We start from the raw sequence: 25104 nt of genomic DNA, 5'->3' as shown, positions 1-25104 counted from the left end.
GGCATATGTCATTTCTGCCATTTTGACATAGACTCTGGGGAGAAGAGCAAAGTGGAGCGCTCTGTATCGTTTCTCACTCCTTACTCTATCTACTCTCATCTGGCTCACACCTTCACCCCTCCCCTTAGTCTTGCTCACTTGGCAAGATCCCTTGCCCACCCCCCCTGGCTTTCGCTAAGGTGGTCAGTGACCTCCAATGAACTAAAGTCTATTGGGCGTTTTTCAGTCCTCATGTGACTTGAATTTCTAATAAACAGGCAGGATTGACTTTTCTCCATCTTTAAATGCCTTTTTCCTTTGGTTTCCATGTCACCATTTTTTCTGGTTTCCTCCTACTTGCGGACTGCTTCACAGTCCTTTGCTGGCTGTCTTCTGCCCAGTTCTTTATGCGGTGTTCTGGAAGGCTCGCTCCTGAGTCCCCTTCCATTTTCCCTCCACATGCTCACCACAGGCCGTCTCAACCACACCTGGGACTTTACCCTTACACCAGTGTTCTCATGGCTGCATCTTTCTTCTAAGCTTCAGGATCATGTGTCCAAATGCTTGGCTGTCTCAAAAGTCCCTTTAATTCAGCTCATCCAAACTGAACTCCTCCAACCCTTTCCACACAATTGGGCAAACCAGAAACCTAGGCCTCATCCTTGAAACTATCCCCATTCTAACACCCAGCAGCTATTCCCACCAGGTTTCTGCTTAGTGTCTTTCAGCCCATCCTCTCTCTTATCTTTATCACCACCATCCTAGTCCAGCTTCATCTCTTCTGAATAACCGCCATGGCTTTCCAAGCAGCGACCCTATATGCACTCCTGCTTCCTTTCAGATTCTCCATGCCGAAGCCCAGGTGATGGTTATGAAACGCAAAGCAGACCTTGTCATTTTCCTACCTCACATTTCCAGTTGCTTTCAATTACTCTTAAAATACACTACACAGTCCTGCATGGTTTGGCATCTGTTCACCGCTCCACCCTGAACTCTCGGCCTTCTTTCAGTTCCTCCAGAGCCCAGTGCCCCCTCCCATCCCAGAGCCTTGCCCAGGCTGAGCCTCTCTGCTCACCCTTCCCCTTCCACATTGTGCTTGCCCACTCCTCCTTCAGATCTCGGCTTAAATATCACTTCCTCAGGAAACTTTCTCTTACACCAAAGATGAGATCAAGTTTCTTGCTAGATGCTGTCCTAGATCTCTGTAGACACCCCCCCACACACACACACATAGAATTTATCACAATATGTAATGATGTCTATGTTTAATTACACAATTAATGTCTCATGTGCCACATTAGTCTGTATGCCTTACGAGGGCCGGGTCTGCATCTGTTTGCTATGGTCTTTTCTTCCTTGGTTTTTGCCCTTTTTATTCTTTCAATATAAAATGTTCTCTCTACTTCCTCACTGTGCATTCACCTGATTAATTCCTATTTTTCCTCAGTCTCAACATAGACATTTGGTGTCCCTTCCCTCTCCCTTCGAAGGCTAGGTTCAGTGTCCCTCTGGTGTGACCCCACAGCACCCTTACATTCATTTGCTGTATTGTATTTATCATACTACTAGAGGCCCGGTGCATGAAATTTGTGTACGGGTAGGGTTCCTTGGCCTGGCCAGTGATCAGGGTCGATCAGGTTCCCTGCCTCCCAGCCTCCCTGCCTCCTCCTTGCCCCCCTCCCTCAGCATCCTGCCACTGGTCGCCTGCCATGTTTTGCGCCGCCCCCCTGGTGGTCAGTGCACATCATAGTGAGCGATCAAACTACCAGTCTCTTGATCGAACTCCCGAGGGGACAATTTGCATGTTAGCCTTTTATTATATAGGATATTGTAATTGTTTGTTCATGTCTTCCTTTTCCAGGAGACTCTAAGCTCCAGGAAGGCAGGGGCTGTGTCTTGTCTATCATTTATTCCCCCAGTGCTTGACACATGCTTCATACACAGTAGGCACTCAATAAATATTTGTTCAATGAATGAATGAATGTTAAGTAATAGTTATGAAAGTGCTTTGAAAAAGTTAAGCATGCCATAAAATGTATTATTTTGGTTATGAGGAATAAGACACAAACATTCAAAAGCCACACATCCCTGTACAACCTGAAGCAGAAGAAAACATGAGGTTCTAGTGGGCCACAATGCACAAGTGAAGGATTTCATGCCCCAGACAAGATGTTGGAAATAAGACTGCCCTGGCAGCATCGATGCTCTGGAAAAGACATCATAAAGGCTAGGATGTCCTCCAGGATAAAATAGTATCTAATAAAATAGACCCGGAACTATCTAATACAACCTTCATTGAATGTAAAGAAAAGTAACTATGTTTGTAAGAAATAATAAATTAATAGAGGGATGAGTGCCTGGTGCCTAGAACTTGGAGAGGGAAGTCCAAAGATCCTGTCGTTGCCTCTAAGGCTCCAGCACCCACCTAGGCCAGGGTGCCCTGACCAGCTGGCATTTCAGCCTCAGTGAGATAAGACCTTTGAGTTCCTCAATAACTACCCTCATGCTATGCATCTAAGCAAAATTATGAGTACAAACTATCTAGACTTTTTTCCAGGGAGAGAATACATAGACCAGTGGTTACATTGTAGCCTATTCACCAGTTATATTTCTCATTATTAATTAACTAGAGGCCCGGTGCAAAAAAATTTGTGCACTCTGGGGGGAGGGGGGTCCCTCAGCCCGGCCTGTGCCCTCTCGCAGTCTGGGACCCCTCTGGAGATAACAACCTGCTGGCTTAGGCCTGCTCCCGGGTGGCAGAGGGCAGGCCTAATCCCTAGGTGCAGCCCCTGGTCGGGCTCAGAGCAGGGCCGATTGGGGAATTGGGGCGCCACCCCCTGTCATGCACAGAGCAGGGCGGATTGGGAGGTTGTGATGCCACCCTCAGTCACGCTCAGGGTAGGGCCGATTGGGGGGTTGGGGCACCGCCCCCTGTCACACTCAAGGCAGGGTTGATGGGGAGGTTGCGGCGCCACCCCCTGTCACGCACAGAGCAGGGCCAATCAGGGGGTTGGGGCGCTGCCCCCTGTCACGCACAGAGCAGGGCCCATCAGGGGGTTGGGGAGCTCCCCCCTGTCACGCACAGAGCAGGGCCCATCAGGGGGGTTGGGGCTCTGTACACTGTCATGCACAGAGCAGGGCCCATCAGGGGGTTGGGGAGCTCCCCCCTGTCACGCACAGAGCAGGGCCCATCAGGGGGTTGGGAAGCTCCCCCCTGCCACTCACAGAGTAGGGCCGATAGGGGAGTTGGGGCACCGCCCCCTGTCACACACAGAGCAGGGCCCTTGGTGGTGGTGGAGGGGGGTTGGGGCGCCGCACCCTGTCACACACAGAGCCGCAGGGCGATCAGGGGGTTGGGGAGCTCCCCCCTATCAGGCACAGAGCAGGACTGATCAGGGGGTTGGGGCGCCTTCCCCTGTCACGAACAGAGCAGGGCGGATAGGGAGGTTGTGGCCCCTGTCACACACAGAGCCGCAGGGCTATCAGGGGGTTTGGGCGCTGCCCCCGTCACGCTGATCCCGGTGCCGGGAGGCCTCTTGGCTCCGCTGATCCCAGTGCTGGGAGGCCTCGCGGCTCCGCTGATCCTGGTGCTGGGAGGCATATTACCCTTTTACTGTATAGGATAGAGGCCTGGTGCATGGGTGGGGCTGGCTGGTTTGCCCTGAAGGGTGTCCTGGATCAGGGTGGGGGTCCCCACTGGGGTGCCTGGCCAGCCTGGGTAAGGGGATGATGGCTGTTTGCAGCTGGTCACACACCCTTCAGGGTGGGGGTCCCCACTGGGGTGCCTGGCCAGTCTGGGTGAGGGGCTGAGGGCTGTTTTCAGGCTGACTGAAGCTCCCAACTGCTCCTTTTTTTCTTTTTCTTTTTTATTCTGGGCCAGCTTTAGCTCTGGCTCCAGCTCTGAGGCCTCTGCTGCTGAAAGAAGGTATCTGGTTTGTTTCGGTTCTATGATCGAAACAATGTATAACTACAGCTCTGAGATCCCGGGCTCGCTGAAAGCAGGTTTCTGGGGTTTTGTTTAGCTTCTATATTTGTTACAGTGTTTCTTAAACTGCAAGCTCAGAGGCCAGCAAGGCAGGCGGGGAACATTGGAGTCCTCCGTCACTGAAGCAAGCAAGCCTCATGTTAGTTTCAAGCTGCCTGGCTGCCAGCCGCCATCTTGGCTGGCAGTTAATTTGCATATCTCACTGATTAGCCAATGGGAAGGGTAGCAGTTGTATGCCAATTACCATGTTTCTCTTTTATTAGATAGGATGAGTCTCTTGAGAACTTGGTTAGTGGGAATTGGTCCTTTTGACGTTCTCAACATTGGGTCCACTTACAAATTTAAGGTTGTAGACCTGGGTGCCAACAACTAGAGCCAGCCACCTTCGCTGACATTCCTAGGTTGTTTCTCTATGAATTCAACAAATTTAGGAGGCAGCCGAGACCGGTTTGGCTCAGTGGATAGAGCGTCGGCCTGCGGACTGAAGGGTCCCGGGTTCGATTCCGGTCGGGGGCATGTGCCTTGGTTGCGGGCACATCCCCAGTGGGGAGTGTGCAGGAGGCGGCTGATCGATGTTTCTCTCTCATCGATGTTTCTGGCTCTCTATCTCTCTCCTTTCCTCTCTGTAAAAACTCAATAAAATATATAAAAAAAAAAAAAAAAAAAAAAACAACAAATTTAGGAGGCAAAAAAAGGGAAAAGTTTTTCCCTTTAGCCTATGTATTAACTTCTGTGAAGGAAAAGCTGTTTATTATTATTTTGTTTTATTTTGATTTTTGAGAGTCAATATTAAGGATTTTTATTTTGGTAGAGGAACATCCAATAGAAAGGCACATTATTAAATTCAACTTTTAAGTTATTGTAATTTTTGAACTTGTCGTAAAACACAGGAATTATTCAAAATTTATGTAGTAGTTTACATATTTAAAAATTTTTATGCAAATCTACTCTGAACTGAGGAGAGTTTTAACTTATTAAATGACCTAAAATTCCTGTTTTACATTGATGTTCTTCCATTGGCAGAGAAAGCAGACAGCTCTGAAAGAGAAGCTCTCATGTCTGAACTCAAAATGATGACTCAGCTGGGGAACCACGAAAATATTGTGAATCTGCTGGGGGCGTGCACACAGTCAGGTAATCAATTTCCCCTCAAAACTCCTAATCAAACACAGGTTAGCGTGAGGACAAAGAGGAAATTCCTTCTCACGTTTCCTCTTTTCTCAGTCACAGGGGGGTCCTCAAACCCAGGTGGAGTGAGACATGAGTAAGCAGATGGGTCAGTAGAGGATGCCTCTCGTTCTTGAGATATGCCCAAGATTCTAACCCACTTAAAAACACTCACCACACCGCAGGTACATTCTGTGGGTTCTCCCTCTACCTTTTCTCCCGCTGTGAAGGACTGCCGCGCTTGACCACTGCCCCAGTGGGCTGCTTCAAAGAAGCACAGCCAAGATGGGATTTCAAACTTTATTTTCCTAGAATTCAATGGAACACGCACTCCTGATTCTTTCACTTCTGCCTAGCAATACCCAAACCATGTGTCCCAGGGTCATTTTTTCTGGGACAGCTGGCATGGGACTGGGTCAAAAAGAAGAGCAAAAGAGAAAATGGAACTCGGAGAGGATTAGGGATAGTTCCCCTCTTCAGGAAAACCATCGGTCAGCATATTAGTATATTTACCAAGTGCTCATCATGCAGCGGACATATTTGCAATTGCAAACTGGAGAATCTAGGTGGACAGTGGTTATTGGTGAGGGTGCATGTACAAGGGCCCAAGTGGAAGGCAAGAAGGCACTATTTTACAAAGGAGTTTGAGTGAAAGCTGAAATTGATTTTAAAGTATAAGAAGAGATAGGCTCAGAAAAAGTTGTACTCTCCCAAAATCAGGGGAGAAGTGAGCTCTCACAGAGTATAATATGTTCCCTGCTACACAGACATTTGGAAAAATTCCTGGGTGTTTGTCTACCTACAATTAAAACTGTCACTATTTCAGGGCCAGTTTACTTGATTTTTGAATACTGTTGCTATGGTGATCTTCTCAACTATCTAAGAAGTAAAAGAGAAAAATTTCACAGAACATGGACGGAGATTTTCAAGGAACACAATTTCAGTTTTTACCCCCCTTTCCAGTCACATCCAAATTCCAGGTAAGAGAATAGGTCAAGGTTTCCTGGTTATGCATTCTAGGATGCATACAAAGTATGATGGTTAAATACCTTCCCCTCCCCCCCCCCCCCCCCCCCCACACACACACACAGACTCAGCTGGCTTCTACAGGCTACACTCCAGCATTGTGGAGTCTGTGGGTCCTAAGACCTAGAAAAGTCACTTATCTGTGATAGAGTTTCCCTGTTGATTTGAAACAATGGAGCCTTTCCTTCATTACAGCCACTGTAGCTGAGCCAGTCTCTGTCCACCTGTGCCTAAATCACACCTGATACACATATTTAGTTTTGGGAACGGTGAGTTATTCAATCCTCCTTGCCCTCTGGTTAACTTGTAAGTATTGGTAAAAGAATGAACACATTTCCAAAGTCCTGGGCATGTTTGAAGAGGTCCCAGGAGTATTGCACAAAAGAGCTCTAACTTCATAAATTGGATTTAAAAAAATAGGCTAGATCCATTGACATAATGTGATGGGGACAGAGTAAAGCTGTGGTAACATTTGTCTCAGTGCTCTGCGTTGTGTATTCCTCCATCCGTGGGAATCCTGACTCCCGGCACTGGCACAGTCCTTGTTTTGGAGTGCATGGACGAGGGCTGCAGAAGTGTGGTGGGATGCTTGCCCTTATTCTTGGAAATGTCTTGCTGATTGCTTGAACATCGTAGCTCTATAACACCGTTCTCTGAATGAGTTCACAGGCATTGTGATGGAATCATTCCTGGATCCACAGTGCTTTCCTACTTCCCTGCGTATGTGAAAGCTCTCCATTATCCGAAAGACACATTTGTCAGAGGCTTTTAACATTACTGGGGGACTTTTGGAGGGTGCTTTTGAGATCAAGCTTTGTTTTCTTAGCAGATGTTTCAGTGCAGGCCTTTGGCTTTCTAAGGTCTGAGACAACCCAGCGTCAAAAGCTGTAAGGCCCCACAGAGATCCCCACGTACGTCTTTAACCCTTTACCGATTTATACCGGTCACACTAGTCCTCCCTTTTATACTCACTTCTCAGATCATATTCTAAAACTGAGACAATTCTCATGTCATCCGCATTCTAGAACAGAGTCGGTCCTACTGAGTCAGATGTGTGTGACCAGCAGTCCCTGGTTAGTAATAACCAAGGCTGGTGAACTCAGTGCCTTTGATTCAGTTTGTTACTAGGTTATGAAATGCACTGAAACAGTTACTTTTGGAATATTTGTGGCCTGAACACTTTAAGCCATTTTCAAAGATATGGAAACTATAAGTTGGGGTAAACTTGTATGCTGGAATAAATTGAATCATTGTCTGTATATAATACATAGAAAGTTCCTCAGTGAAGAGTTCTATATACCATAAAAGAGATCTGCATTATTACTATTTATTAATTTCACAAGAAAAGGAAACAAGCTTTGCAAAGGTCACCTGGAAAAAAGGAGGATGGTAGAAAATGTAGCATTCCCTGAAGAAGATCTGTGTTAGTTGAGCTGTCACAGGGAGGGGGAGCCAAGTTTAGAAACAGAAGACTAAGGTGCAGGCGCACCCTTTACTAGCTCCATGATTTCAGCAAATCATCTTCATCTCACCAAGGTTAAGTTTTTTTGGTTAATCCTCACCTGAGGATACTTTTTCCAATGCTTTTCAGAGAGAGTGGGTGGGAGGGAAGGAGGAAGGAAAAGAGGGAGGGGAGTTGGAAGGAGAGGCGGGGGTGGGGGAGGGGGGGAGGTGAGAGAGACACATTGACTGGTTGCCTCCTGCACACGACCCGACTGGGAATCAAACCCACGACCCTTCAGTATGTGGACCAATGCTCTACACACTGAGCAACACCGGCAAGGGAAAACCTAAGTGTTCTTTTATAAAATGTGACTTTGACGCCAGCTTGTAGACTTGTGGTAAGGATCGAGTGAAGTCATCTTTGAACTGTGACTCCATACAGATACCAAACCCACTCTTCCCCCAGTTAGACCAGCTCAATTACACAGATGTTTTTAGTTTTTAATTCCATAAAAAGTGGACAAGTTGATGCTGTGCTTTTAATTTAAAAGCCCGTTTATAATTGGAATTAATTTCTTTGATGAATTGTATTTTTAAAAAGTGTCTACTCGGAAGAACATAAATAATGAAATAACAATTTTTTTAAATAGTATGCCTGGTTCACAAGAAGTTCACATACACCAGGACACAGACCATATCTCAGGGTTCAATGGGAATTCCTTTCAACCCAAAGGTAATATTTTATTCTGATTAGTAGCACTTAAAAATAGAAATGGATAAATGAGTTCTGTTATCTTTTTTTTTTAAATGTGTAGATGCAAAAGCATATTTTACATTGCTACTGTTATCTACAGGCTCTATGAATGTATATTTGCTTTAAAAGTAGTTAAAAAACAGTTTGTGTATTGTGAATTTTATGTCAATATTTAACAAATAAACACTGGGAGCTATTTATTTGGTCAGATTATTCTTTTTAAAGACATAAATTAATTAAAGTCATGCCATTACCTGGTAAGTGGAAAAGATGCCGAGTTCTGGAGTCAGACAGAGTTGGGTTAATCTCTGGTTCCTTTATTTTCTGGCTGGATGACTTTGAATAATTCATTTAACCATCCAAGTCACAATTTTCTCATTTGTAAAATGGGCCAAATGATACTTCCCTCATCAGACTATTAAAAGGATCAAATGGAAAACATTAAGTATACAATATGGCTCCTAAAATGGGCTGCCTTGCTAGTCTTGGCACCTCACCTAACTGTGGCCTTAATAACCTCCTCATAAAGATTTACTAAGGCAACTTCTTAGAGTTTTGGCAAAAATGAGAACCAGTTCTATTTTACAGATGAAGTTGAATATGAGAACCAAAAAAGGTTGGAGGAAGAAGAGGACCTGAATGTACTTACATTTGAAGATCTTCTTTGTTTTGCTTATCAAGTTGCCAAAGGAATGGAATTTCTGGAATTTAAGTCGGTAAGCTTGTTAAAGAAGAAATTAACAATAACAAAAGATAATTTTGAAAAAGATGTACTTTTTTTTTCTTGTTTAACTTTTATCCCTTAGTCTTGTCACCTGTTGAAATCATCTAGAATGTTATCTGGCTCTTGGCTAATCTATATATATAAAAGGCTAATATGCTAAGTGTCCCTCCCACCATCCGACCAGTCGCTATGATGTGCACTGACCAACAGGGGGCAGACACTCAACGCAGAAGCTGCCTTGACATGCATTTGCCATTTACAGAGAAACGGCACCGCGGACCTGGCACTGACAAAGCAACGCTTGGCTTCCCCCAAGTGGGACACAGGCCCCGCCACGACCCCAGAGTGACAGCCCACCAAATCACAGCCAATGCTGCCGAGACCCCGTGGCGCAAAATGCAGCCCACAGCCCACAGCCCAGCCCAGCCCAGAAATGGTGGTTGTGGGCACTGAGTAATGATATCACATACCAATACCCAGCTTCCTCTCCCTAGCTACTAACCTCCTTTCAGTTTCTTCTGCCCAGTTTCTTCTATAACTTGCTTTATAGCCAGGTGGAAACATTTACACTTTAACCAAATGTCTGTGAAGCGTTCTCCCATGCCTCATCTCATTTGATCCTCACAGAAGTCCTGGAGTAGGTATATAGGAGACTTGGTGGAATCCTATTTTCTTTTTATTATCCAGAAAATGGAGATTTAGAAAGCTTAGAAACTTGACCTAACTGAAAAGAAGTAAGAAATGGTGTACCTTGAAAATGACTTCAGGTTTTCTCACTGTGCAGAATATAGTCAAACACTGCTGCAGTTAAATATTTTACCCTTTGTTCTCCCTGCATGATCTACAATAATAATCTGCTTCATGTTGATATTTACTGCTGTGTTGCTGACAGTTTCCTGAAAGGGAAGTTGGGGTGCTTCACTGGGCTGGAAAAAGTTTAGCTACATTAGAAAGCAAGTCTAATTAAACAAGTTTATTCTATATCTATAAAAGGTTAAGTTGACTCGTGCATGCACGATACATATAAAGCTCTCGCTGGCGCCAATTGCATATGTGTGTTTCCATTTGTCATTGTCGATCATGAATTTGGTTGACACTTCTATTATAGAGAAAGGGCGAATAGTGATATTAAAATATTTCTTCTAATTACTTTCCTTTCAATGTGCACGAATTCATGCACCGGGCCACTAGTTATAGTATAAAGGCTCAGGAGCCCTTCTTAGATAATGGTTATTATAACTCTCCCAGGCTACCCTGACATGTCCAGACAGGAAGTCCTCACGAATCCCTCCTCACAACAAGGTGTAGCAGTGTTGGTCCTTTCTTACACACTTCAGGTTATCAGGCTGTGCCTTACACATGGGCCCCTGACCCAGGGGGAGGGAGGCTCAAACACAGAGTTCCCTGCTCTCTAAGCCAGCCACCCTGGGTGCCTTTGTCCATTTTGCAGCATCCTGCTGTGGGCAGCAGCCCCGGAGACCTACCTACTGCCTCCTTCGCTACTAATCCATGATCCTTCAGGGCTGTGAGGAGAAGACCCTGGAGCCTGCCTCCAACCATGGCCTCTACCTCAATTTTGTGATCTTTCTATAACTGCCTTTCAAGCCTGCTGTTCCCTGACAATTCAAGTGTCTCCTGCCTACAAGCAGATTTAAGCCATTTCTTCAGCTACTTTCTGTCCTCATTTGCTTGCCTTCCATTATCTTCTCTTTATTTCCCAAACTTTTTTCCTCTTTTTTTTTTGAGTCTTTTATTTTCTTCCTCCCTCTCTCCTCCACTTTCCTCCCTTTGACTCCTTTCTCCTCTTTCTCCCTGAGTTTGGAGAGAATAATTTCAGCTATATTTTTCCTTTAAAAAAAAAAGTAGTCTCTAATACAATGTTACATGTCTGTTACATCTCAGTTTTTAAAAAGAGTAACATGAAATAAACCAATAGCTTGGAAGACTAGAAAAAATTCTATTCATAATAGCAACTAAACCTATAAAACATCTTAAGATAAACATAAGAAACATCCTATGTAATAAAAGCCTAATATGCTAAGTGTCCGGTCCACGGTTTGGCCATTCAACCAATCAAAGCGTAATATGCTAATGATATGCTAAGGCTACTCAACCGCTTGCTATGACATGCACTGACCACCAGGAGGCAGACAGTTGACTGGTCAACCAGTCACTATGACGCATTGACCACCAGGGGGCAGACAGTCCACCAGTTGACCAGTCACTATGATGTGCAATGACCACCAGAGGGCAGATGCTCCAACTGGTAGGTTAGCTTGCTGCTGGGCTCTGGCCAATCAGGACCGAGTGAGATGGGCCGGACACACCCTGGAGTCCTCCTGCAGTTCCTCCCCAGCTGGCCAACCTCCTGCATTTCTCCCCGGCCCCAATGGTGCACTGGTGGGGTTCCTCGGCCTGGCCTGTGCCCTCTCACAATCCAGGACCCCTCAGGGGATTTGGAGAGCCGGTTTCAGCCCCAATTCCACAGAGGGAGTGCTGCTCAGCCAGAACCCGGGCTCACAGCTGGCAAGCGCAGCGATGGTGGCCAGAGCCTCTTTTGCCTCCATGGCAGTCGGACATCCTCCGAGGGCTCCTGGACTGCAAGAGGGTGCAGGTGGGCTGAGGGACCCCCTCCAAGTGCACGAATGTCGTGCACCAGGCCTCTAGTCTTTATATGAAAGAAACCTGTGAAACTTTACTAAAGGGCAAAAAACAAACTCCAGATGAATTAGTTCTGCTATATTCATAGGAGACAATTAATGTTCAAAGGGAAAGTCAATTTTCTCCAAATTAATCTGTATATAGGGGTGGGCAAAAGTAGGTTTACAGTTGTTCATATGTAAAGCGACATGCACGTTATGATTATTACAATAGCCTCATTAACTATGTGTTATAAGTACTCACAACTGTAGACCTACTTTTGCCCACCCTGTATTTAGCACAACCTCAATTAGAAGTGCAAGGATTTTTCCCCCCTCGGGGATATTAAAAGTACTTATTACCTTCTTTGCTCTTCTTTTCCAAATTTGGACATCCTTGCTCAATAGTTTTTAAAAATTACTTTTGCACCGTATTTTCTTGCCCTTCATCTCTGAGGTACATTCTTCTCTTCATCTTCCTTCCTGCTGTTGGATTCCCTTTGTCCGAGTTTTGTTATCTGTGTAGTTCACCTGCACGTCGACAGCTTTCACAGGGATCTTTGTAGATGTTGGAGGGTTATCCACCTGGATCGTCTGGCCTGGAAGTCAAGGAGCACTGCTTTTTCCCTCTGGGCTTGTAGTAAGAATGTTTTGAAGAATATTCAGTATCTTAGGCCCTCTTCCCTCATTTTCCCTGTAGGCCTTCCCCTGAACCACGATGGCACTGTCTCCTGTTTTTGTCCCTCTCCATTCTCTGTGACGCCCTCAAACATTGCGTGAGCACTGGCTAGTGCTAAGCACTCTGCTAAGTGCTGAGATACAATCAGAGCTCATCATTGTTAGGGGTGAAAGAGACCGGGAGTCAGGCAAATCAGTGATTATGTTGGAGCATGATAAATACTGTGTTCTAGTAAAATCCGGGAACCCAGGGCAGGGACAGGGTCAGTCAGGCCTGAGGGAGGGAAGGCGGTGCAGAAAAGCCTTTCTGAATGAAGACCAGCAGGGAACATGGGATGAGGTCAGAATATGGAATCAGAGGGAGTTTGTTGAGAAAGATTGTGGGTTTAAACATGTTGAATGTGAGATTCTTTGGGCAAAAAAGTAGACACTTGGCTATGCCTCTCTAGAGCTCAAGGGAACTGTTTGGGTTGGAGCTAGAGATCTGGGGGCTGGTGGTTGCATCCCTGGGTTTGGACGAAGTGGCTCAGGGGAGAATGTGGAACCACCGGAGCAGTGGGAAGGAAACAGGGGTGAGTGACCTGCAGAGCTCACAGAAGGAAGGCCCCGGAGGAGGGCCGGACAGCAGTACCACATTCCCCGGGAAGGTCAGATCAACTCTCGGCTGGATTGGCGCTGTGCAGGTCGTCTCTGGGCTTAGCTAGAGCAGCCTGGGCAGACCACTGGGAGGTGGGAGGTGGGAGGTAGGAGGTGGGAGGTGGACTGCAGGGGTTTGGTGGGGAAGTGGGTGAAATGTAAATGGAGCCTGCAAGTGGACAGCACTCCCAGAAAACTGGGTAGGAAGGAAGGAGAGCTACAGGAATTTGAGTCTTTATGGCTTTTGCTTTTATTTTTTAAGTTATTGAAGACAGACCTTTGGACCTTTGCTACTAGTGCCCTGTTCCTTTAAAAATTTTCCTTCTTAATTTTCTTGACAAACCATTTGGATTAAAGTTATATCATATTTTAATTCAGGGATTTTTTTTTTCTAATTCCACTACAATCAACCTTCCCAAGCTTATTTTTAGTATTGTTTTCTGAATGTTTTCTTTGAGGTTACTCCATTTTATTGCCAAAGCCATTTCCAGTCAGAAAAGTGATTGTTTCTCCATCACTGCAATAAGAGTGCTGGAAGACAGCTCTGAAAATCCCTTTGGGAGCTCAGCAGAGGGCTGCGTTGTGTCTCTTATTTATAGCAAGATACGACATCGACTACGTTTGATCTCCTTTCTAAGAACCCATCTCCTTTGGCCTCTGAGAATGTTCCATAAGCAGCACAATGTCTGCAGCCACAGTAGCTGGAGATTCGGGCCCTGGGTTCACCAGCTGACTTGGTTACACTTCATGGTGACTGCTCATGACCCAGCAAAGATAAGACACCGCGTGAACTATGCATGCTTTCATCTGTAACTCCTGCTGAACTCAAAGCCAGAAGAAAGGTTGCCGCTGTGAGACTGCACCATGGCAAATAACTCCCATGTCATTCCTTACAGTGTGTCCACAGAGACCTGGCAGCCAGGAACGTGCTGGTGACCCGTGGGAAAGTGGTGAAGATATGCGATTTTGGATTGGCTCGAGATATTATGAGTGATTCCAACTACGTTATCAGGGGCAACGTGAGACTGCTTTTCTTACACGTTTTTCTTCCGTTATTTTGTGTTTTGTCATTGTCATGGTGAACATGTACACTCACTGCAGTGTTGATTAATATCCAAATGTGTCCTGAGAGCAGTTTGCTTTCTTATGCTGAACAAATTTTCTGCAGCTTCAGGGAATATTTCATCTGTAATAAAGTTGGAGCAAAACAGCAACACATCTATCCTGGGGCTTGTCAGAATAGGTCAGTTAGGGACCTTTGAGTGCAAGCCACACTGAACAACAAATCTCATTACTTGCATTTATTTCAGTTCCCTTAACTATAAAGTGACTGTTGAGTTATGTCTCCAATAATGGGAATAACTAATAGTTACAATAAAGTACTTAATGTAAATCAAATATAAATTTCTATAAGGCACAATATGTAAATTAAATATTAGTTAATGAATACTTTTCATCCTATTACTATTACACAGGGAAACCTAGAATATGACTAAATCTACTTGTTTAAAAAACTGAGGATAGGTGTGTTATTTATAAGAAAAGTATTAGAAATACTAGATGAAAACATTGAGTAGTTGAAAGAGTATGATTGTTAAGAATTACACCTGGATTCAAGCCCCTGTTCTTCTTCATTGGGGCTCTTCATTTTTGGGGTTTCTAGCTGCTTTATTGTCCCTCCTTGTAAAATAGTAACAAATGCCGGTATCATGCTTACTGTGTGCTAAGTGCTGGGGGCTTCACATATATTAATTCAGTTAGGTCAAAAGTACCCGTTTGTGGGTGAGGAAACTGTGTCACAGACACGTAACTAGCCCGTGACCACGCAGCCCAAAGATCAGAGTGTGAAGGGCCTGAGCCTGAGTCTCTGTATAGCCAGGCTGGATGGTGCAGTGCCTCCCATGGGGAATATACACTGACCTCAGCATCGTTGTGGGAATGAACCAGTAAAATCCTCATGAAAGCTCCTGTCCAGGGTAAACATCCAATAAATGCTAAAAATCAAATTCAACTATCTCTCCACCAGACTCAAATGATCACCTGAGCTGATGTTAGATCTGTGCCTCATTGTAGCTGAAGTCACAAATCTGATGAATGCTCACCTATGGCTTACATTTCTTCTGTAGCACAAAATGGCTGGTCCATTTTAAATCCACTCTGAATGGGTTTATAGAAGTTTCTACCCTACTAGTTGGTGGTCTCTTCTGTAAGAAGCTGAAACACATTTGCAACTACAAGTAATTCATTCAGTTGATCAAATTAGCCAGACTAGCCTGCTTGGTTCTATCAGTTCATCAGTTTATGGAGGATGTAAGATAGGGTTTCTATCTTGAGTTTTGATTTTTCTTGACAGAATAAATGTGCACCGCAAAGGTTTCCCTAACCCATGAAGAAAAACTACTACACAATGCTCTTCGTCCCCATCTTGATTCTAATCTGAGGCTGTGCTCATTTAAAACCTCCGTTTCATGCTACTGGAAATTATTAAAGCCACAGAAGCCAGCCTGCTATCATTTCTGGAAGCGATGACATATGCTTCCTTCACCACATTCTTGTGGAGAGCATTTTCACGGACATTCTTCCAAGAAATGCTTTAACAAAATAATGCACTGATTCATTAGTATCCATTCACCTCCACGGAACTGACTGGCTACCCCTTAATGCAGTGGTTCTCAACCTTCCTAATGCCGCGACCCTTTAATACAGTTCCTCATGTTGTGGTGACCCCCAATTTCATTGTTACACATTGAACGTAATTAAAACAGTGATTAACCACAAAAACAATATGTAATTATATATGTGTTTTCCGATGGTCTTAGGCGACCCCTGTGAAAGGGTCGTTCGACCCCCCAAAGGGGTCGCGATCCACAGGTTGAGAACCACTGCCTTAATGGAAAGTATCTACTGTTAAGCTTTTCAATTGCAAGCACACGTTTTTGTTCGAGATAAGTTTTAAAGAAATACAGGCGGGGTTTTTCTTAAGGCTACTATGTTAGAATGCTAATTTGAAATGAAACACTGCCCATGAGGAATATGATTTTCTCAATACAGCATTAAGAGTGGCCTCAGGAAGATCAAATTTATCTTCTAGCTCACAAGAGACAAGAAGTATTTGTCCATGGAAAACTCACCATTGATCTCTTGGATTTTATACAGGCCCGCCTGCCTGTGAAGTGGATGGCTCCTGAAAGCTTGTTTGAAGGGATCTACACAATTAAGAGTGATGTCTGGTCATACGGAATATTACTCTGGGAGATATTCTCGCTTGGTAAGTTTTGCAGTTTGCTGCCCTCTCTGGGCACTGGGCTTCTGGACAGTCTGTCTTTCTGTGCCCTCCTCAGCTCCTAAGTCAAAGAGCGGTTGAAATGCCACCTGGAACGCCCCCAGAGCTCCCAAGTCTTACTTCTGTTGCAGCACATGCCACTTGATGTTCTATTTACTGGGGTTAATAGTTCTGTCTTCAGCCCATTACCTGCTTGACAGCTGGAACTGTGACTTGGCCCAGTAGCAGCCCAGCACAATTCAGCGTCTGGCTCATGGGAGCTCTCCATACATTTGTTAATTGAATGAATGAATGAATAAAGAAATGAAGAATGAGGATTAACAACAACAAAAAAAAGAGAGAAAGAAGGAAAGAAAGAAAGAAAGAAAAAAAGAAAGAGGAAAGGAAAGGAAAAGAAAAAGAAATGAAGAATGAATAAATGTTTCTAATCCCCAATGTTTCCCTTAGGTGTCAACCCTTACCCTGGCATTCCAGTTGATGCAAACTTCTATAAACTCATTCAGAGTGGATTTAAAATGGACCAGCCATTTTATGCTACAGAAGAAATGTAAGTTCACACAGACTGTGAAGTGGCTGTAATTAGAAATGCTTAGTCTGTCTAGTTCCCAGTTCATAACAAGAAAAGTAAAACTCCTTAATGCAAACCTCATGTGATTCCTCTTTAGAAAAGAAAACTCCCCCGTTGTGTTTGGGGGGTTTCTGAACAAAACCGAACCTTTCCTGCCCTAAGGTACTCTCACTTCTGGGTTTCAATTCCTTTGCTTGAGGGATCCTGAGTGATAAGACTCCATCTCCTGACTTCTGGTCCACATCATATTTTTTAAAATGCATTTCTGTCCATCATCAAATTTGTCCTTTCTGATATGAGTTCAAAATCCAGTCAAGAACTTGCCACAAAACAGACATGCCACAAACACGCAGCTCCCTGGCCATCAGTGGTACTTCATTACGTAAAAAATTATCCCTTTTTCTGCATTCAGATTTCCTCAGCTTGCTCCTTGTTCTGTTTCTTTTACAGATACTTTATAATGCAATCCTGCTGGGCTTTCGACTCCAGGAAACGGCCGTCCTTCTCTAATCTGACTTCATGTTTGGGATGCCAGCTGGCAGACGCGGAGGAAGCGGTATGTGGCAGCACGGCACTTTCTCAAGTGGGACTTTATATAAAAGGGCAATGAGAACACTCGCTGCCGGTTTCCTCAGAACCCACGTCACCAAGTTGCCTTCCTCACCCCAAGTTGTCGTGGTTGCCCTTTAAAAGCTGTGTGGAGTGATACAGTTGAATCTAATATAAACTGTAATTGGAAAGTTTTACAAAAAATTAAATTTAATTAAAAAAAGAAAAAGGTAGTATGGGTGAGACATGCTTATTAATAAGGGATTTTTTGGGGGGGAGGGAGTTTTTTCTGAAAATTTCAGCCATTTGATTAAGGAATTAAATGCTTTTAAGTGTCCAGTGCAGAGGACTAGACAACTAAATAAAATTTAATCCCTGACCTTCCTTTCCTAATTCAACATGGACTTTGTATAATGCAATCACCTAATATAGTAGAGTGGAAAGAACATTGACCTGAAGCTGTGAGTGTCTGATACCAGCTCTACTACTCTGCTCCCTAAGAGTTGTGTGAATTATAGCAAATCACTTTATTTCTCTGGGCCTTAGTTTTCTCACATGTAGAATGGGTTGCTAAGCTAAATGATCCTTGAACTTTGTGAACTTGGAATTACTTTGATGATTCTTTGCCTCATCAGTACCACCTGGTGTAGCAAAAAGAGCCATCCCCTAGGTGAAGTGAACATAAGATTCACCTTGAACTCCTCATACCTAGGTTCAAATCTTGGCTCCATAATTTGCTTCTTATATGACTTAAGTCACTTAGCTTTTTCTGGGGTCTGTTTCCTTATCTGAAGTATGGGATTCATAAACCTTACTTCACATAATTTTAAGGAGTAATTAAGAAGACATATGTGCCTGGCCAGTGTGGCTCAGTGGTAGAGCATTGACCTATGAACCAGGAGGTCACTGTTTGATTCCTGGTCTCAGGGCACACACCCAGGTTTCAGGCTTGATCCCCAGTAGGGGCATGTGCAGGGGGCTGCTGATCAATGATTCTCTCTATCTCTCCCTCTCCCTTTCTCTCTGAAATCAATAAAAATATTTTTAAAACTTATTTTTTTAAAAAAGATGACATATGTGAAAAGTCTTAACACATTGCAGGCACCTAATAGTTAATAAATGTTAGTTAAATATGAATCTGATTCTTGAAATGCATTATCTGTCCTCTGTTTTGAAATTATTAAGAGTCCACTTTCAATTCTGTGGTCTCTCTAGAGGCCTATGTAGACAGTGAGTGTCCTCTCCTCCTGCTATGATTTTTAAAAAATCACGTATAGAAGCGAAGTTATTGTCAGGAAATTAGGTCAAAAAGGTTGTGAGAGATAGAAAGCCCCCAAGGAACTATAGCTACTGAACAGATTACCTGTAAGCAGTTAATGACACCGTGAAATAAGTTGAAAGGAAAGTTATAGAGAGAAACAAGAAATGAGCTGTTGGAGTAAAGAAAAGGGGTTGAGTGATTTTTACTTGCTGGGAAGTTCGATGCAGGTTTACAGAGCTGGTTTTTGAGCTGTGCTGTGAAGAATGTGTAGTATTTTGGCTAATGGGGAATGGAGGGTTAGTAGTGTGTACCATGCTAGATGAGTAATAGAAAGGGTCAAAGTTGAGAAATTAGAATGGGAAATAAATGGTTGTGACTACATTATAGGGTGAGTGGGGGGAAATGGAGGAAACAAGACTGTGAAGGTGGTGAGTATAACCAGGTGGGAGGGGACGCTGCTAATGAAGAACCCCTTGGCTTTGGTCAGGATCACCTTGGTCTTGGTGTGCCTGCCCCCCCAACACCCCCCCCACACACACACACACAGGATGTCCAGATCCCCTTCCTTCTGTTCAGGGGGCATCAGGAATGGAATAGCAAGCTTTCCATAGACAGGGGTGGGGAACATCCAGCCCTCGGGCCATATAAGGCCCCCCAAATAATTTGGCCTGGCCCTGCTAAGGCATTAGGGTGAGTATATTAAATGTTTGACCAATATAGCAGGCTAATTTTTAAGTTGATAATTTTGTATGGCCCTCGAATGATGTTATAAATACCCAAATGGCCGAACCGGTTTGGCTCAGTGGATAGAGCGTCAGCCTGCGGACTGAAGGGTCCCAGGTTCGATTCCGGTCAAGGGCATGTACCTTGGTTGCGGGCACATCCCCCGTAAGGGGCGTGCAGGAGGCAGCTGATCGATTTCTCTCATTGATGTTTCTAACTCTCTATCTCTCTCCCTTCTTCTCTGTAAAAAATCAATAAAATATATTTAAAAAAAATAAAAAATAAAATAAATAAATAAATACCCAAATGGCCCGTGGCAGGAGTAAGGTTCCCCACCCTTGCTATAGATGATGCTTCAGCTGAGGGTATCCATGCTCAAGGACAGTGCTCCAACTTTCCCCCCAATTTCTTCAGCTCTCTCCCTGACCCTCTGTGATGAAAAGTTGTTTTCTTACCAATATCCGAACCTCTGGTAACAAGCAGTAGCTTCTTTAGGTAAATTAGGAAAAGGCTCCCCCTGTGGGTGAGATGAATCACCAAAAGAAGTCCCTGACTCCTGGCTGCTGTATCCAGTCTAGACTCCTGGAGAGCAGAGCACATATGGGTTTCAGTCCCCACTTGCTCACTTGGCTGGGCACCTTGGAGCAAGGTGTAATCTGCACAACCATATCAGGCAGCTCTGTCCTCTGTGAGCAAACTCTGTCCCTCCTCTGCTACCACTCCATCTTTTCACAACTAGGCACAATCACGTCCATTCTCTTGAATGGGAAAACAGACCTGGCCAGCATACTTTGCTTGGGGTCACCTCTTCTGGAACGCATGTGAATGGTTTTTGTAGAATCTCTGTTTCTGCTTTATCATGGATAGGGAAAGAAAGTGCCCTCAGAGAACAAGTGAAAAGGGAGGGAAACGCATAGAAAAAATGTAGGCTAATACTTTTAGATATAACCCAACCCCAATAGTGTAGAGTTAGGGCAGGGAGATCATTGAATAACCTACTAAAGCGTTATTTAAAGAGCGGTGAACCATTGAAGATTTTAGAGCTGACAAACATGCTTCAATATTTGTCTTAAAGACCCAGATCACTATGTATGGTGACAGATGTTAATTAGAATTATGTGATGATCATTTTGCAATATAGACAAATTTTGAATCACTTTGCTGTATGCCTGAAACTAATATAGTATTATAGTGAATTATTCCTCAATTAATATAAAAAGTGAGCCAGATCAAATATTCTCTTCTCTACAAAGATTCCCCTAACTTCTCTAGTCAATTTTCAGGCTCCTTCTTTCAGACTCTATAACACTTTTTAAAATATATATATATTTTTTATTGATTTTTTTACAGAGAGGAAGGGAGAGAGATAGAGAGTTAGAAACATCGATGAGAGAGAAACATCAATCAGTTGCCTCCTGCATACCCCCTACTGGGTGTGTGCCCGCAACCAAGGTACATGCCCTTGACCAGAATTGAACCTGGAACCCTTCAGTCTTCAGGCTGACGCTCTATCCACTGAGCCAAACCAGCTAGGGCTCTATAACACTTTCTATATGAGATGCAAATCATATTATATGATAACTTTGTTTTGTGGGCCTGTCTTTCTCATCCCTGGACTTGATGTATGAGGACAAGGCTGGTGCTGCTCATCTTTATATCACCTCATCTTTGAATCCCCTAGACAGGAGACAATAGCTGTCAATAAATAAATGAACAAATGTGGGTTGAGGCCACGTCTGTGCTGTTCACCATTGTATATCCAGCTTCTAGCATAATATTTCTAGGAGGAAAGAAAGGAATCATAAAAATAAATTAGGAAAAACAAAGGCAAAAGAGTGAGAGTAAGTATATCAGTTAAGAGGTGAGTGCAGCCCTGGCCAGTGTGGCTCAGTTGGTTGAATGTCGTCCCATGCGCCAAAAGGTTGTGGGTTTGATGCATGAGGGAGGCAGCTGGTTGATATTTCTCACTCACATCAATCTTTTTCTCTCTCCCTCTCCCTTCCTCTCTCTCTAAAATTAAAAAAAACAATAACAACACACAACATAATAAAAATGAAGAGGTGCCCGGCCAGTATGTCTCAGTGATTGAGTGTTGACCTGTGAACCAGGAGGTCACGGTTCAATTCCCTGTCAGGGCACATGCCTGGGTTGTGGGCTTGATTCCCGGTGTGGGGCATGTAGGAGACAGCCAACCAATGATTCTCTCTCATCATTGATGTTTCTCTCTCTCCCTCTTCCTTTCCTCTCTGATATCAATAGAAATATATTTAAAAAATAAAAAATAAAGAGGTGAGTGCAACAGTAGGTGAGTGAGTACAAATGAGGGAGCAAACTAGGGCAGTGGCTGTGGGGCTTGAACTCACATCATCTCTTCTCTCATATCAGCCCTCATAGATGACAAGAAATACGCAAATGTATACTTTAAAAGAAGTGAGGCATAATTGTGTTTAAAACAAGGAGATCCTTGTGGACCAGAAACTGTGGAAAATCCCTGAGACAATGCAAGCAGTTAAGATTGAATTGAAGAGGGAAAACCCACAACAGAAGGTGCTTTGAAAGAACAAGGAAAAGTGCTTTCATGAAAGGGTAGGAAGAGGTCTAACGGGATTCTGCAGAAGCTCTGCACTGGGAGCAGCCACGCTGTTAAATATATGTAAGAATAAAATGGGTGTGGAAAGTGACAATATAACCCCTGGTAAAATAGAAATCTACTGTATAGCCTCAGGTCCAATGTGGAGGAAATCAAGGACCATAGAAAACCTGATCAACCCAAAAACTGAGGGAGAAAGAACAAAGAGACTAATAGATATAGGAAAAACAAAATGGCAAGAACTAGTAAATCCACTTAAGAAAAAGAACTTTAAAATAAATAAAATTGTTATCAGACAGGCCACTAAACTCAGTGCAGTGAAATGAGAAATTACCAATAGCAACCCAAAAAGCCCCAAAGGCATATATTAGAAATTACAAATCAAGTCTTTGATTAAAAAGGAGGAGGAGAAAAGGGGAAAGAGGAAAAAGAAATAAAAATGGACACTGCATATTTAAATTTGTGGGAGTTAGCTGAAATTTTAACTTAAATTCATTTATTAGAAAATAAAAAAGGAGTTAAAATAAATGGCTGTATTTTCAACGGAAGAAGCTAACAAAAACATGAAGAATGAGGAGGAGAAAAAGAAAGAAGAGAATAAACAAAGCAGGAGGAGGGAATTAATAAAGACAGAATTAATTAAAACTGAGAACAGCATTAAAAACAAAATAATAGGTGATTAGAAAAACCAAAAGTTGTGTTTTGAACTAATGCTACTACTACTACTACTAATATAATAGCTAACATTTTTGAATGTTTACCACACACTCTACTAATATATTACCTATAATAACTCATGTAATTCTCATGTCAATCTTATGAGGTGGGTTCTAGCATTGCCTCTTTAGCAACAAGTAAAGGTACAGAGAGGTGAAGTCATTTATTCAAGGTAACACGGTACACATCAGACTTAGGATTTGAATACAGCAGTCTGGCTCTAGTTTACACTGTACACTAATAAAACATTCAAATACACCACTAAGCATGTTAAACATAAAGAAATAGTTATGGAAAAAGGGAAAACACAAATAACATTCAGAATGAAAAGGAGAACATAACTGTATAGAAAAACCATTTTTTAAAGTTTAAGAAAATCTTATGTACTTCTTTATATTGAAAACACTTGATACATTTGAAAACCTAGGGTTTAAAATTTTTATAAGGAGAATGTACTCATGTATTATTGTACAATTAAAAGTTCATTTAAAAGTCACTTAAAGAAATGGAAAGGAAGACATTAAAAGAAGTGATATAATCAGAACTAAACCCAGTAACTGGTTGGCTATAGGTATAGGGAGAGCTTGAGGAGGTAGTTCTGAAATTTCTAGATGGTGGGACTGGATGAATGGCAGTGTGTTAAGCGAAATTGTAAATGCGGGAAGAAGAGAAGGTTTCGATGTAAAACATAATGATTCAGGTTTAGAAATGTTGAATTGGAAGTATTATTGGTATTTTTGTCACCGTCTTCATTAGATGGTTAGAAATTCAGTGCCAGAGATATGCATTTGCTTCAGCAAGTCCAATAGGTCATCACCAACTGCTACGTCCACTTCACAAAAAAGATGTATTGCCCTAGCCAGCATGGCTCACTGGTTGATCATCAACCTATGAACCAGGAGGTCTTGGTTCGATTCCTGGCCAGGGCACATGCCCAGGTTGTGAGCTCAATCCCCAGTGTAGGCCGTGCAGGAGGCAGCCCATCAATGGTTCTCTCTCATCATTGATGTTTCTATTTCTCCCTCTTCCTTTCTCTCTGAAGTCAATAAAAATGTATTTTAAAAATAAAATAAATAAAAGTTTTAGAAAAGTCACTAAACTCCCAAGTGAGAAATCAAGAATCAATTCCCTATATTAATTGCATAATGAACAGTTGTCTTTTTTGTGGACTTTTTCTTTTGTGGTTTTTCTGCATGGCTTTAGGATTTCTAGATGAAGATTTTATATCTAAAAGTAGAAACAATAATGAAATAAAATATTTGACTATGACTTGATTTCTCCATTAACAGACGGCACAAAATTGCTTTATCAACTAATATGTAGAATAGCCTCTAAAGCCTATGCATAGTATAAGTAAGTAATAATTTGCAATATAGTCACATGACATGGAAGTGTTAACCAGATGATGAGTGTTCTGTCTCTTTCCCATATTCAGATGTATCAGAACATGGACGACCATGTTTCTAAACATCCTTCCGGCTACCAAAACAGGCAACCTTACAGCAGAGAGACGGGCGCAGGGCTGCCCTCTCCGCAGGATCACGCTGAAGACTCGTAGAGAAACAATTTAGTCTTAAGAACTCCTATCCCCCTCACCTTCAACCGGTTATCGATTACCAAAACAAGATTAACTTCATCACTAAAAGAAAATGTATTCTCAGCTGCTGCTTTGCTGGACTTTTCTCTAGAAGCTCTCTATATCTGCTGTTGTTTTCAAAGGAACTTTTGTAAAATGGAATTTGCACAAGGCAGGAAGAGCTGAAAATTAACTTCATTGGAGCATCTACCTACATCCAAAGGCCTTCTCAGGCTGGCTTGAGTGAAAGTTGTGTACCTAAGTATAGTATATTCTTGTAAATACATAAAACAAAAAAATTTTGCTGAGGAGAAGCTGATATCATTTTTTAAATCTATGTTTTAAGATAATATGTAACTTTTTCAGCTATTTAGTGATATATTTTATGAATGGAAATAAAATTTCTACTATAGAAATGTTTGTTATTGAATTATTTGCTCGGTATATTTAGGGCAAGACTTACCTGGAGTGCATGAACCTACGGAAATTGTGTGTGATGTTTTGTTTGTGCATGTGTGGGTTTTCTGCTACTGAGAAGGCCCATTCTTTCTTCAGATTCTTTAAAGGACCCCTGACTAGGAGAAGAAGAGCTGATGTTGGCCATCTGCTGTCTTCTCTGTAGCACTCTTGATGCAGTCCCCTTCGTCCTTGGGAGCTTAGCACCCGCCATCCTACAGGCTTATAGACTTGGACTTGTCCTCCTCCTTATATGCCCAGTGTAACCTTTTCTATCTTCTTCTTGGCCTCCCTTTAAGTATAGTGGCTCCAAATAAGAGCTCCCCACAACGTTTTAGCCATACGATGTT

At 43.0% G+C, this 25104-nt stretch overlaps 1 protein-coding gene across 1 annotated transcript in view; it reads left to right on the top strand.

Annotated features, from left to right (window-relative positions):
• The window catches only part of FLT3 (fms related receptor tyrosine kinase 3), a 79366-nt gene extending 54934 nt beyond the window's left edge, over positions 1-24432 (top strand). Inside the window, exons 16-24 of the mRNA XM_059684053.1 lie at positions 4988-5098; positions 5958-6111; positions 8251-8333; positions 8943-9070; positions 13928-14050; positions 16188-16299; positions 16762-16861; positions 17333-17438; positions 24158-24432. Of these exons, the coding sequence (XP_059540036.1) occupies positions 4988-5098; positions 5958-6111; positions 8251-8333; positions 8943-9070; positions 13928-14050; positions 16188-16299; positions 16762-16861; positions 17333-17438; positions 24158-24280 (1040 nt within the window). The 3' untranslated portion in view covers positions 24281-24432. The remainder of the gene's footprint in view (positions 1-4987; positions 5099-5957; positions 6112-8250; positions 8334-8942; positions 9071-13927; positions 14051-16187; positions 16300-16761; positions 16862-17332; positions 17439-24157) is intronic.
• The last annotated feature ends 672 nt before the right edge of the window (positions 24433-25104 follow it).

The sequence above is a fragment of the Myotis daubentonii genome, chromosome 2 (genome assembly GCF_963259705.1).
Source record: "Myotis daubentonii chromosome 2, mMyoDau2.1, whole genome shotgun sequence".
NCBI classification, from domain to species: domain Eukaryota; kingdom Metazoa; phylum Chordata; class Mammalia; order Chiroptera; family Vespertilionidae; genus Myotis; species Myotis daubentonii.
The sequence above is the reverse complement of the archived record's forward strand: the minus strand, read 5'-3'. Positions and strand labels throughout refer to the sequence as shown.